The sequence below is a fragment of the Jaculus jaculus genome, chromosome 17 (assembly GCF_020740685.1).
Source record: "Jaculus jaculus isolate mJacJac1 chromosome 17, mJacJac1.mat.Y.cur, whole genome shotgun sequence".
In the NCBI taxonomy this organism is placed as follows: domain Eukaryota; kingdom Metazoa; phylum Chordata; class Mammalia; order Rodentia; family Dipodidae; genus Jaculus; species Jaculus jaculus.
The window spans coordinates 18,574,616-18,588,161 of record NC_059118.1 but is presented as its reverse complement, the minus strand read 5'-3'; the positions used below and the strand labels follow the sequence as shown (position 1 = coordinate 18,588,161).

Genomic DNA, 13,546 nt, shown 5'->3' with positions numbered 1-13,546 from the left:
AACCCACTAAGCTGAGGACACTGTAAGCAGTGAGGAAGCGATGCCAACACCACTGTATTAAGATTTCTACCCCACAATTACCAACAGACCTAAATAACCTTGACAGCACAGATAATAGTGAAATGTGGAAAAACAATTAGAAAGTAATGAGTTTTGAAGCATTTGTTGCTATTTTAATATAATTGCTGTTTTAATATAATTTATCTGATTGTGAGGTTTTATAGTTTAATCTTTAATAATAACTGTGTTTTAACAACTGGCTCACAAAATCCCTGAAAATTTTAACGGCTGAGCTGGCTCTAGTATACCACTTAGAAGTCTTCCCTGAGACTCCCCAGGGCAATTCCTGCCTTCCCCCCATCAGACGCTCACTGACAAAAGGGAGGATAGTGTCCCCCCACACCCAACCCAGGGACCTCTCCCAGGATTGCAGGTGACAAAGTGCCTAGCAGCTATTCTGTAAGGCAGCCTGGGCTGGACGGCCAAAAAGCAGGTAGAGTTAAGTACTGTGCCAGAGGTAGGCTCCCCAACGTGGGGGTAGGCGGAATAGCTGGGCCAACCCTCAGTCCAGACTCATTCTGTCTTCTCTTCTAGGAGGTTTATAAGACCTGGAGGTTCTAGGCTGTACATAGCCCCTGGGGGGGGGGAGGTTCAGCAGATGGGGGCTTATACCAACCAGGGCTTGGCTGACACAACCCACCAGTGGGTAAGGACCACCCTGGGGGCTAAAGGGACATCCTGGTCAAGGCCTCTGTGCTTGGCTCTTGGAGCTGCTCTACTTGTGGCAGAGGCCAGACATTCAGACTGCAGAACCAGGGTGGGGTGGGCCGGGAGCACTCACTGATGAGGGCCGAGGCTGTGTCCAGCTTGGGGTCGTACGGACACTTGCCCTTCCCTGACTCGAGTCTCTCGGGATCCAGGTAGAAGATGTAATCCTGCAGGGCAGAGTGGGGCTCAGCATTATCTAGGCCAGTCCCACAGACCAAAAAGAGTGAGGGTCATGAGGTTCCTAGGGCAAGAGCAAAAAAAAAAAAAAAAAAAAAAAAAAAACCCAGGGATTTCCTGAGCCCACTCCCTTCAGTGCCCAGAATCCTCAGGCTTCGCTGAATTCCATCCAGTCAGGTCTCCAGGGACAAGCCCACGCTGTGACTGCAAGGGAGCGGCTTCCTAGCCTTGGGCCTTTAGGAAGACCTGGGAACGAAGACTCAAGAGGTCCAGGCCTTGGGATTATGAGCTGGGCACGGAGCAGGCTTGCAGGGGCTAAAGACCCTCTGTACCACCTGGCTTAGGAAGGCACTGACAAGGGCACCTTGGGTCACAGAGGAGCAGCTATTTGAGCTGTGGTGGCTTATCCTGGGTCAAGTAGAGCCTGCAGACTTGGGCAGGGCAGAAGGCACAGTTCAAAGAATTGCTGTCCTGTCCTCTGACCTGACAGAGGCCTAAGGTTTGTCTCCAGGCCTTCTGTCCTCCCAAGGGTGTCAAGATGGACCAACAGGCCATAACCTTCCTGCCCCTTCATATCTGCCCAAGGAGCCAAGTTGGGGAACTGGCCAGACCACACAGAAGTCATAGCCTGGAAGACGCTGGGGGTGGGGGAGGGGTTACCCGTCAAGGCACCGGGACCAGGGTGAGCTCACAGGGCAAGTGGGAAAGGCAGGGAGAAGGGCAGGAAAGGGCAGAGGAACAGAGGCACGGAGGAGTCGGAGGCAGCAGGTGGCAGGATGGCGATGGGAAGGTGCACACAGGCCTGCTTCCAGTTAACACTCTGCACACGTCACTTCCCGTACGCATAGGGGGCTGCACACACGGCTCAACACACAGCATGCCAGCACATGCAATACACTACTCACCTTAATTGCGTGCGCACGCGCACACACACAGAGTCTCTCTCTCTGACCAAATCTCAACAATCCCTCTTTTCAGCACTCCCTCACGCATTCACACAGACACCTTCAATCATTCAACGGCAGCCCCTGCCCCCACTGCCCGCCCCTGCCCAGCCCCAGCTTGCCCCGCCCGGCCACCAGTCCTGACTACCGGACACAATGCCAGCCCGTAAGAGAGCTCCAGTATATAAACAGGCAGGACACTTATGTCCTGCTCAAAGGAGATATGGGGTGCAGAGGCCCCAAGGAGTCACGTGCCAGACCCACTCTGGGTACTGAATGAACACGAGCCCAAGTGTATGTTGGTGTATGCTCATGTGTGTCTCCACACATGAAGTTCTTAGGGCTCAGGCATGGCTGTCCCCAGGGCTCCTGTCTTCCCCACCTGGTGGCTTCAGGATTCCTTGCCTGCAGGGATCCCACTGAGGCTGACAAGAGTCCAGCTGGAACTGCCTTCAGAACCTGAGGGCACTGCAGGGGAAGGGGTGGGAATGGGGTGGGGGTACTAGGGAAAGGGAAGTCCCTGGGGAGGCTGGTGCAGTGGGGGGCGTGGGGGGGAGAAGGCCCAGGTGACTGGAGCTCAGAGGCCCTTTGACCTGGCAAAGGATTAGAAAGACGAAGCCCACCTGGCGTGGGGCTGTGGGCGTCGGGCGGAAGGCACCATCCGTGGCTCTGCTGCCGCGGCCTCTGACCGCCTGTGTCTGGGTCCATGGTAGGGCCTAAGGAGACAAGGAATGGGGGTTAGCGCTGGAGGGTGGCAGGGGCTGGGGGAGCGGGCTCGGGCTGCCAACCTCTCACACCACACAGGCAAGGCACACACGAGCCCGTGGGCCACAGAGTACGTATATGCATGCGTATGCGCGCGCACACACACGCGCACGCGCACAGGCTCGGCACACACTCGTACCCCTTATGTCCAGTCGCTCTCACGCATGCCCCATAAGGTCATACCAGCTCACATACATGCCCACATGGAAATGGAAAAGGGCAGAAGCAGCAGGCGGGGTGGAGCAGAGCTGGGGAAGGGGCAGCTCCCCTCCAGGCCACATGGCGGAACCTGATCCAGCTTCCTGACACCAAGGGCCCTGCCAGGCTCTCTGGCTTGGCACGGCATGATCCAGAAGCACGGCCAAGGTAAAACCACTGCCCTGAGTGTGGCTGGTGCCAGGCACAGCGCTCAGGGCTTGGGGGCAGTGGCTCACTGTCTCCTCACTCTGACCTGTGAGAAAGGCAGCCGTTAAGCGCCGCTTTCAGGTGAACAAACGGAGACTCCACGAGAGTTGAATGTGCTTACCCAGTCACAGAACAGGACATGGAAGTCGCGGGGCTGGGGCTCGAGCCCATATCCCCCATCAGGACCCTGGAATTGCAGCCCCAGGGGGACGGGGGGGACAGCAGGGGACCAAGGTGGGCCAGGGCTTACCTGTGCTCGGCGGCCGCGGTTCACATAGGTACATATGGGATTGTAGGCACCGGTCCCACACACATACAAGTGTGTTCGGTTCCAGGGCTGGATGAGCCTGACAAAGTTTCCACACTCACCCTGCAGCCGGAGAAAAAGCTGTGAAGGGGCCCGTTCCCATTCCCTCTCTGAGGTCGCCTGCCGGCCCACTCGATCTATACTCACGTTGCCATCCTTGCCTGACAGCACGCACTCCTCGATGCGCTGTGGAGTGGCCGCCCAGTGGATCTGTCGGAGATGGGGGTTAAGAGGGTGTAACCTGTTGGCCTGGTCGCCAGCCCTGGGATTCATCCCTTCCCACTCTCACTCCACCGTGTCCCACGCTTCCCGGCCGACCCTTACAATGAGGGGCTCGCGGTTGATGTCCTGAAGGTCCAGGGACAGCAAGTAGTCCTTGCTGCCCACATACATGCGGTCTTGGTCCTCGTCCTTAAGTAGGATTCGGTAGTCGGTTGTGTTGAGCAGGAAGTTAAAGAAGTGGGCGGTGCCAGTGGCTTTAAGTTCTGTGGGTTAAGGGCAAGATGTGACATTTGGGAGACCATCAGCCACGCTTCCTCTGACGGAGGCCACAGTTGCCCTAAACCTCCACTTCCTCCCTAGGGCCTAGGAGGCTTCCTCTCTAGTCCCTGACAGGCTAGGAGACAGGTGGGCAGGCCAGGAAAGGGACCACACCCAAAACTACACCCCTGCTTCACAGGCAGCCCTAGCCAGTCCCAATGAAAGGGTCATGGGTGCGGGCCAGGTGCGTGATGGCATCAAAGAGTCTTTACTCAGGTGGGGGTTGATGCTCCCACGCTCAGGGTGGGGCTGGCTTCCCACAGGGGCCTTGAAAGGGTTAATGAGCAGGTGGGAGTGCAGGGGCAGATGCTGGCACAGAGCCTGGATCCCTGTCCACAACCCCAGCTGGCCACGAAGCAGACGGCCTAGTGAGCACACAGCAGAGTCTCAACCTGGCCTGAAACAGGCTAGCTAGAACGCCTGAACGTCCCAAAGGAGTTATGCTGCAGATCAGAACTCTGGCGTCACTGGACCCCGCGAGGGTAGTAATGGTGGAACTTCTCAGGCCACTCTGAAATAGCCAAGAGTCGCCTGTGGGGAGGAGGCTCTCCCCACGGTGCTACAGGTGACCCCGGGCTAGGCTCTGGGAATGAATGGGAGGTCCACCTAGATCTTCTCTCTTTCCCGTTTTGGTTTTTCGAGGTAGGGTCTCACTCTAGCCCAGGCTGACCTGGAATTCACTATGCAGTCTCAGGGTGGCCTCGAACTCACGGCGATCCTCCTACCTCTGCCTCCCGAGTGCTGGGATTAAATGCGTGCGCCACCTCGCCCGGCAGATCTTCTGTTTTCTTTTCTGGTTGCATCCAGCAGCTTTAAACCTCTCATTCCCCCCCACCACCACCACCACACACACACTGAGGACAAGGCCTTCATTTTAGAGAGGAAGGACAGGGGGGAGCTCAGTCAATGACAGGATGCAGGGCTGCGGGAAGCTTGGGAACCTGTCCTGGGGGAGCTGAAAGGTCCTCTTGGCAAGCCCCTCCTCCTCCTCCATCCACCCCCCCCCCAGCTCTTTAGCTCAGCAGGAGAAAAGAACGTTGTGATGAGGGTCATGAATATTCACGTGCTTAGGTGGCAACACGCAGGGAAGAACACATGCCAAGTATACACATCTACCCAGTATGCACCTGTGGCCTGCAACAGATCATACGTGCTCACAACTCCCTCCCCCTCCCGCAGCTGACACCCAACCTCACAGGTGGGGCACTTGAGGGGAAGGTCCGGACCTAGGCCACCAAACACCTGGAAGGGGAGAACAGCTGAGACTGGAGGGTGAAAGGTGGCACCAGCAGGTGGCTGTCCCCAACTGGCCTGGCTGACCCTGACTCCAACTGGTGTACAGGGGACCCTGAGATGGGTAGAGGGGCTTTGCCGGCAAGCAGCAGGCTGGGCTGATACATTAGAGACGGGATGCTGAGGAACAGGGAATTTGACAATCTATCCAGAGCCCATGTCTGGTATCAGTACCAGTACCTCATTTGGGGGGTGGAGGGGAGCTGCAGAACAAGAGGCCTTGCTCAGCCCAGACCTGACTATGTGACAACCAGAGAACATAGGTGATGACCTTGGCCAGCTGCTAGGACACAGGGACGCTGAAGGATCAAAGGGCCGCTCCCCGCCTGTCCGGCGGCGCCTCTGAAGTCTTGGGCAGGGCAGCCCAGGCACCTGTCCCGCATCTGTTGTTGGGTCACTCGGGAGTCTCCCTCCTGGCCACCCAGTCACACAGACAACAGGAAAGTAAACACTCTACCCCCCCCCCTTCCAGGGCTGGGAAGTAGCCAGAGAGGAAGTGGGGTTGCCAGCAGAGCCCCCCCAGGCTGGGACAGCCCGCCAGAGGTTATTTATACCCTGGCTTGGGGGCATGGCCTTGGTTATGCCCTTACCCACCCCTGCTGGGCTCAGGGGTACTTTAGGGGCACTGCAAGAGCGAGGACAGAAGCATGAGTGGGCACCTGCCAATGCAGCGCCTAGGATGAGGGGCGCCTTGGAGATTCAGCCCCCAGAGACCCAAGCAGCGGTAATCCCAAATTACATAGGCCATCCCAGGCTGGACTCCATCCCTCCTCCTCCCCTATCCGTAACTTCCCCAGGCACAAACCAGGCACAAACCGGCAACCTGCGCCCAAAGCCCTAGTAACCCAGCCTCTATCTAGTTCTCTGCGAGAAAGGCATGTAGGAGCCATTGCTAGGGAGATGCGGACACCGAGTTCCAGAAGGCAGGGCAAGAAGGCCATGCTTGGGACGGACACGCTGCTTCTAAACCCCGTTCCTCAGTCTGCCCCGGGGTGGAGGTGGGTGGAAGGTGACCCTCAGTCAGCAGGTACCTACTGGGCAGGCACAAACAAAGCCTTGTGTTCACGCATCTGGTTTGTGTGTGACGTGCGCGCGCAGTGCATGAAGAAGGGGGACAGGCACAGTGCATGAAGTGAGATAGATTCCAAGCCAGGTTGATGGCTGAAAGGTGGTGGTGGTGGTGGTGGAAAGGGTGGGTGGTGGTCAGGAGCAGGGAAGCCAGTCTTGGTGACTGACAGACTGCCTGCTAGGAAGTTAAGGGCCGGAAGGTGACTCCCCCCCATCTCCGTCATCAGCGGCCACGGGATATGGCGTCAATGGCTCTGGTGTCACAGGACACTCTGATGGCACAGGATGTGATGCTTCGGTTGCTGGGGAAATGGTAGAAGGGAGGGGAGCCCCCATGGGACCATACAGGGTGGGAAAGAGGTGAGACCAAGAGTCAAGAATCCAGCCAGAGGGCTGGAGAGATGGCTTAGCAGTTGGGCGCTTGCCTGTGAAGCCTAAGGACCCCAGCTCAAGGCTCAATTCCCCAGGACCCACGTAAGCCGGTGGCACATGTATCTGGAGTTCATTTTCAGTGGCTGGTGGCCCTGGTGTGACCATCCTCTCCCTTCTCCTTCTCATCTCTGTCTGTTGCTCTCAAATTAAAAAAAAAAAAAAAAAAAATCCAGCCGGGTGTGGAGGCGCACACCTTTAATGCCAGCACTAGGGAGGCAGAGGTAGGAGGATTGTTGCCATGAGTTCGAGGTCACCTTGAGACTACATAATGAATTCCAGGTCAGCCTGGGCTAGAGTAAAACTCTACCTGGAGGTAGGGGGGGAGAAAAGAATTCTTGGCTATGGTTCTATTTTTCAGCACGGGCTTTCTGACCTCCTGTTGGGGCACTCTGGAGCTCTGAGCCTCATTTTTCAGTGCAGAACGTCCCATGAGCTTTCTTGTCCCGACATTTAAAGTAGTCCCAACTGGGCCTTGCTCAGCTCGCAGACAGAAAGAACCTGGCAGCCTGTGGCTTTCCCCGCCCATTTTCCAGGCAGCTCCACCTTGGAAGGAGGAGAGGGTGCACTGGGGTTCCCAGCTCTTTCATGGAGGAAGCAGGCTTCCTTCCAGATGTCACTATCACCTGAAGGACATCCAACCTCCCACTCACATCCCTGCTCCCCCATTTCCTAGTACTGGGGGGGAAGGGGCTTCCTGTTGACTCAGCCCCAGCCATTGCATCCCCAGCATATTCCCCTCATGCCCTTCCCATCCACAGAAGCAGAGCTACATCCCAAATCATGCATCAGAACCAGCTTATAGAAGGAAAAAGGCACAGAAAGGTTGAGGTTTAGCCGGGCGTGCTGGCTTACGTCTTTAATCCCAGTTCTCCGGAGGCGGAAGCAGGACTACAGTGAGTTTGAGGCCAGCCTGAGACTACATAGTGAATTACAGGCCAGCCTGAGCTATGCAAGACCCTGCCTCAGAAAACCAAAAATAAATAAATACAGGGCAAAGGAACTGGGGGCTCATATTCCTCCAAGAAGCCTGGCTCACAGTAGGTGGTATCAAGCAGCCTTCAGGACCCTCTTTTGACACCCGCAGTATCAATCAACAGAGGCCAGATCCTACTGGGCAAAGCTCACTTAAGGGGATTTTGGGCCAAAAAGTCCCAGGGACTCAAGATGTCACAGCCTGGTCACGTCCTCAGGCCATTCTCCACCTCTCCTGGCAAGGCCCGAGCCCACGGCTTTGACACTGTTGGGGCCTAGGTGCCACATCCTGGAAGGGATCCAACCCCCATCCTCTCACCCAGGCAGGGCACAGGTTGGGTGGAGTGGCATCCGGGAAGGATTTTTCTCGTCATGGGGAAGGAAGAGCCTTTTCTGGCATCAGACACCTCATTTCCGCAGCCATTCCCAGCTTCCAGGACTCTCCCATGACCATTAGACATTTGGTCTGGGCCCAGATTCGCCTGGCCTATGTCCAGGGGCAGGAACATTCTCTCAGTGCTTTGGAAGTTGGATCCTGGGGGTCTGGGTCTCCGCCTACTCTTCTATGGGAAGGTAGTGACTGATGCCTTACTTTAAAAGAGCTGATGCATAAGGGCAGGTCCCCCGGAGGCGTGTCTACAGCCCTCATCTAGAGACCCCAAGTAGGCGGGCCCCACCCCCTGCTGCCCGTCTCTAGGACACCAGGTCTGCTACCAGCGAGGCAGGGACTGCTGCAAAAAGCAGGGTCTTAGAGCCAAGGTGGACACCCCGCCCCCTTGGTTACAGCCCCACAAAACAGTAGGCTATGACTGACAGGGTGACCTCCCTGGAAGAACTGAGGACAAGAGGGTGATAGACAGTCCCTGACCTCTGACCTTGTGTGGGCTAGTGCAGCCCTAATCCCTGAGCTGGAGAGAAATGGGATTGGGGATGAAGAGAAGGGGGGTGTTTCAGTCTAGGTCTCTATTAGTGCTTCATTTACCAAGAAGGCAAGCCTGACCTCCTGAGGAGGGAAACTGAGGCAGACAAGGAAGGGTACAGTAACAGTGACATGAGACAGCAGTGGCAAGGCCCAGGCAATTTCCATTGGATAACCCCATGGGCACTAGAGATAGGTGGCCCCAGCCCCTTTCACTCCCCCAAAGCTGTAAGGGGCCCCAGAGGAAGGTCCAGGGACTGGCCTAGGCCCCTGGCTCCCAGCCTAATCCTTTTTTAATGAGCGGCCAGCCGGAAGGCCCCAGCCCCTGGTCACAGCCCTGTAACCCTGGGAGCCCCAGCCAGGCTAAGCTGGGGGCACGGCAGCCCAGGAGAACCGCCCCCCTGCTTAGCACACTCAACCTACGCATACCCCAAAGCCAAGGCGTCAGCCACTGACTAGGCCAAACCTTGGACCCATCCATCATCTGCAGTGGCACCCGCTGGTGCTTCCTTATCTTGGGCATTCACCATGTACTCAAGCCCAGAGCCCACCTGAGGCTGGGCAGAGAAAACTGATGCCTCTTTCATGCCCCTTCCCACACACCCCCCTCCCCCACCGCAGGGTGCTGGATGAGTATCCCTAGAGGCCAAAGCCAGGCTTTTGCCTTGGGCAAGTGACCCTTCCCTTGGGAATAGACAGTCCCTAAAACTGCTGGTGTTTGCTCCTGTCCCCTTCCTGGCCAGCTATGCCAGACAGACCCAAGAGGCCTCCCCAGGATGCACATGCACCCACCCTCCTCCCTAAGCAGGTGAGCCAGGTCGGTGCCAACAAAACCAATTACAGCCGCTCTCACCCAATTAGCAACTAATTATGGCCTCGTAGTCCATTCAACATAATTAACATGTAAATGACTCTGCGTGTTTATATTCAATAACCACTCTGATTGAATTTAATTTAGAATGTCTGAACTGGGGACCCAGTTACCGTATTTCACCACCTACAGCTGCCACTTCCCAGGAAACACAGTGCTTCCAAGGAAGAGGGACCTGAAGTTAGAGAAGAGGACAGATGCCCAGACATCCCTGGCACTTCTACCTCAGGGGAGCAGGGAGGTGGGACCCTCAACATGGGAAACCCTCTGGAACAAGGGGCCCCTTCTTAAAGGCTACTGTAAACACCCCAGCTGTTCTGTAAACACTGAGCAAGGGTCGGAGACACCCAGCTGGGCGAAAACTCCTCTGCTCCTGCCTCCAATTTCAGGGGCTGGCGGTTGGGGGCTGGGGCCAGCAGGCCCAGGCGTGCTGTTCCCACGCCCGTTCTGCCCCAGTGCCCACCTGCTCCGCCCATGATAGGACTGGTTGGGGCCAGCTCATCTTCAAATCAGGAAGAGCCAGAGGGAAGGGGCAGCGGGGTCATGACCCCCTCTCCCACACCCAGTGCCCAAGCATACACAGACCCAAAACCAGAGGTTCCACACCTCACCGCAAGGAGGTCCACTCACCAGCAGATGGGGGCTATTTCCAGCCTACGTGCCACTACGCTCCCCTGCGTAGCCCATGCCCCTTGGCACCTGAGCACTGTAGATCTGGACTGGAAGGATCTAGGAGGGACCTACACGGACATTTAAACTGCACAGCTGCCTATGAAAAACACACGGACACACGTGGGCATCTGGCAAAAGGGCTGAGGCCAGAGCCCTGACTCAACCTGGGAAGGACACACTGTGGCCAAGAGACGCCTTTGTGCAGCCAGTGGGAAAAGGTGACCAGGGCAGGCTAGCACAACTTCCAGAAATGTGCCTCAAGAAGTGTGAAGGGGAGCCGGGCGTGGTGGCGCACGCCTTTAATGCCAGCACTCGGGAGGCAGAGGTAGGAGGATCGCCATGAGTTCGAGGCCACCCTGAGATGACAGAGTTTATTCCAGGTCAGCCTGGACCAGAGTGAGACCCTACCTCGAAAAACCAAAAAAAAAAAAAAGAAGCGTGAAGGGGCCGGGCGTCGTGGCACACGCCTCTAATCCCAGCACTTGGGAGGCAGAGATAGGAGGATTGCTGTGAGTTCGAGGCCACCCTGACTGAGACTACGTAGTGAAAAGAAGTGTGAAGGGGGAAAAAAAAAAAAACAATGCCAGGCGTGGTGTCCTACGCCTTCAATCCCAGCACTTGGGAGGCAAACGTAGTTCGAAGCTAGCCTGATATTACATAGTGAATTCCATGTCAGCCTGGGCTAGAGCGAGACTCTTAAAAAAAAAGAAAAAAAAAGTGTGAAGGCGAGGAAGAGGAGTCGTGATCTATTTCTCTCAGGTGGGGAGCCCATGATGTGGCCTTCAGGGACTGCCTAGGGTCTAGAGGCCCCAGAGACCCAACCCCCCTCCTCCCACATTCCAGACCTGGCCCGGAAACCCCTCACTCCTTCCTCTACCACCACCTCCTCCCATGACTGCAAAAGACAACAAACTCTCCATGGCTCATTTAGTCCGATAAATCACCCAGATGGACAGGCCAGGACGGGACCGACAGGCTGGTGGATGTCAAGACCCTCCCCCTGCCCCGGGCCTAGCCCTCAGCTCTGCTGCCCCTTCTTCAACTCCCACAGTCCCTGGAGCCCCATCGCATTCCCCCCCCCCCCCCCGACACACAGGATGCTCCAGACTGTCTTCAGCCCTCTCCCCTACATTCTTATGGGGAAACCAAAGCAGCAGAGGACAGACACAAGCGACTCAGGAAGTCTTCCCTGGGTCGGAAGCCCAAGCAATTCTCAGCAGTAACCAGTTAAGGGAAAGTGAACAGAACTTTACACAGGGCCTACCGCTTGGGTCAGAAGGGGTTTATTAAAATGACAGTGGAGAAGCTCTGTTGAAGGACCCCTGAGGTGCCACCCACCTAGCCACTGGTGCTATAGGAGCTCCAAAATCTCCAAGTTCTATCTGGTACCTTAACTAGTAGAATGTGAAGGAGGCAACTATGGTTGACCATGAGGTCATGGACTCAAGCCATGAAAAGAATTGAGAGCCAGGCGTGGGTACCGGTACTGGGGAGGCAGAGGTAGGAGGACCACTGTGAGTTTGAGGCCACCCTGAGACTACACAGTGAATTCCAGGCCAGCCTGGGATAAAGAGAGACCCTAAAAAAAAAAAAAAAAAAAGAAAGAAAGAAAAAAAAGAAAAAATTGAGAACATCAACATGGAGCCCCAAATGGGAAGAAATAAGGCTCGTGGCTGGGTATGGAGTGTTTGAAAGAAAGAGTATATCTTAAGTAGGAAGCCAAGAAAAGATGGCATTGGGAGAGGGGGGAAAAGTAAAAAGGAGGTGGAGAGGAAAGAAGAAAGGAAGAGGGAGGTCTAGAGCTGAGGTGCGTAGGCCCCCAAGCTTCCCAAGTCCCTGGAGGGGCATGACGCTTTGGGTCTGTCCCTGCCCTGAAAAAATGAGCCCAGATAGCCAGAGCTTGCAGGTGAGCCCAAAGAGTATATGCTCGTGGACCTAGCTGAGTCCCGCTCCCATCCCACAGGTGGGCTCTCTGGATTCTAGGCCCCGCAACCATTGGTCAGCCAGCGTTTGGAGCCCAGGAGGCCTCCACCCTCTCCCCGGGGCTGCTCAGCAGCCTGGGTGGGAGATGCAAGCCTGCCAAGCTCAGTCACCCATGTGAGCTGGGCCTTGGATTCAGCCTGTGTAGCCTTCTGGCATCCAGGCCTCTGGCAAAGGCCCTCTTGCTATTTCTAAGGGGAAAAAAAAAAAAATGCAGCAGGAATCCTTTCTGTTTCTCCAAGGGCTCCCTTGAGGCAAGACTCAGATTCCCAGGATAGCAGTGGGCTGGGCCAGGAGACCTGCTCTTTGCCCAGACTTGTAGATGCCCTGGGAAAGAAGTCCAGGGCTGGCCACCCCAGGACAGGCTACAGGGGGCCAGAACGGCATCCACCGAAGGGGAAGGGGGGGGCTGCCAGGTGTTTCCACCGAACTCCATCTCAGTGGGAGGGGAGCATCTCTACCAATGGCATTTCCCCACCACACCATCTGTGTTTGGCACCTCTGCCTCGATGAAACAGCCGAAAGCCACGAGGCACTGGGTGGCATGAACCCTGCCTGGGGCCCCTGCTTCTTCCTCTCCACCACCTCCCTGCTGCTATGTGAGACGCTGCCTCCTACCTATTCATGGTAGGAATTCTCCCCTCCTGACCCCTCTCTATCCATTGCAAAGCTCAGGGTTCTTTCCAAGCACCATCTCTCTGGCCAAAGGCTGGAATCCCAGAGGGAGGAGGGAGGACATCTTGGGGCCTCCCACGCCCCATCAGCCACCAGTCATGGACTGTCCCCGCCCCCTTGCAAAGTGAGCCAGTCGCTGAGTTTCCCTCACTGCTGGGGCAGTAACGGTATTCAAGTCAGGACTATTCTCATCCCTACTTCTGGGAGGCAGGGGGAACCGAGACAAGTTCTCTCCAAGGTCTACCCACAGCCACGACGCCTCAAAGGCAACCTCAGTCCTCACGATGCTGCCGCCAGGCTAAGCCTGATGGTGCGGGTCTATAGGACCAGCCACCCAGAAGGCCAAGGCAGAAGGTTCTCAAGTTCAAGGCCTGCTGGGGCTACAGAGGATGCTGCCTTCTGAGGGGGTGGGGGGAGGAGGCTACTGACATTCCCGCTTTACAAAGGAGGAAATTCAAGCCCGGCGTGGTGGCGCACGCCTTTAATGCCAGCACTCGGGAGGCAGAGGTCGGAGGATCGCCATGAGTTCAAAGCCACCCTGAGACTATGTAGTGACTTCCAGGTCAGCCTGGGCTAGAGTGAGACCCTACCTCGAAAAAGCAAAAACCAAAGAAGGAAAATAGCATTCCGAGAAGCTAAGCTTTTTGATGAGGTGCACACAGTTCCCAATGGGAGGATGTGGAGTTTGTCCGCCTTCCAGGCCAGCCAGTTACCACCGCCACCTCTGAAAGATACCGCCAGCAGCATCTAGAGAGGCG

At 56.3% G+C, this 13,546-nt stretch overlaps 1 protein-coding gene across 4 annotated transcripts in view; it reads right to left on the bottom strand.

Annotated features, from left to right (window-relative positions):
* Positions 1-13,546, bottom strand: part of Sema3f (semaphorin 3F) — a 33,336-nt gene that overhangs the window by 8,036 nt on the left and 11,754 nt on the right. For 3 of the 4 annotated variants that reach the window (XM_045136726.1, XM_004664265.2, XM_045136728.1), the window contains exons 3-7: positions 3,691-3,851; positions 3,514-3,576; positions 3,310-3,429; positions 2,513-2,605; positions 842-935 (exon numbers count right to left, since the gene is read on the bottom strand). In XM_045136726.1, coding sequence (XP_044992661.1) covers positions 842-935; positions 2,513-2,605; positions 3,310-3,429; positions 3,514-3,576; positions 3,691-3,851 — 531 coding nt within the window. The remainder of the gene's footprint in view (positions 1-841; positions 936-2,512; positions 2,606-3,309; positions 3,430-3,513; positions 3,577-3,690; positions 3,852-13,546) is intronic. The other variant, XM_004664266.3, reaches the window with a different exon arrangement.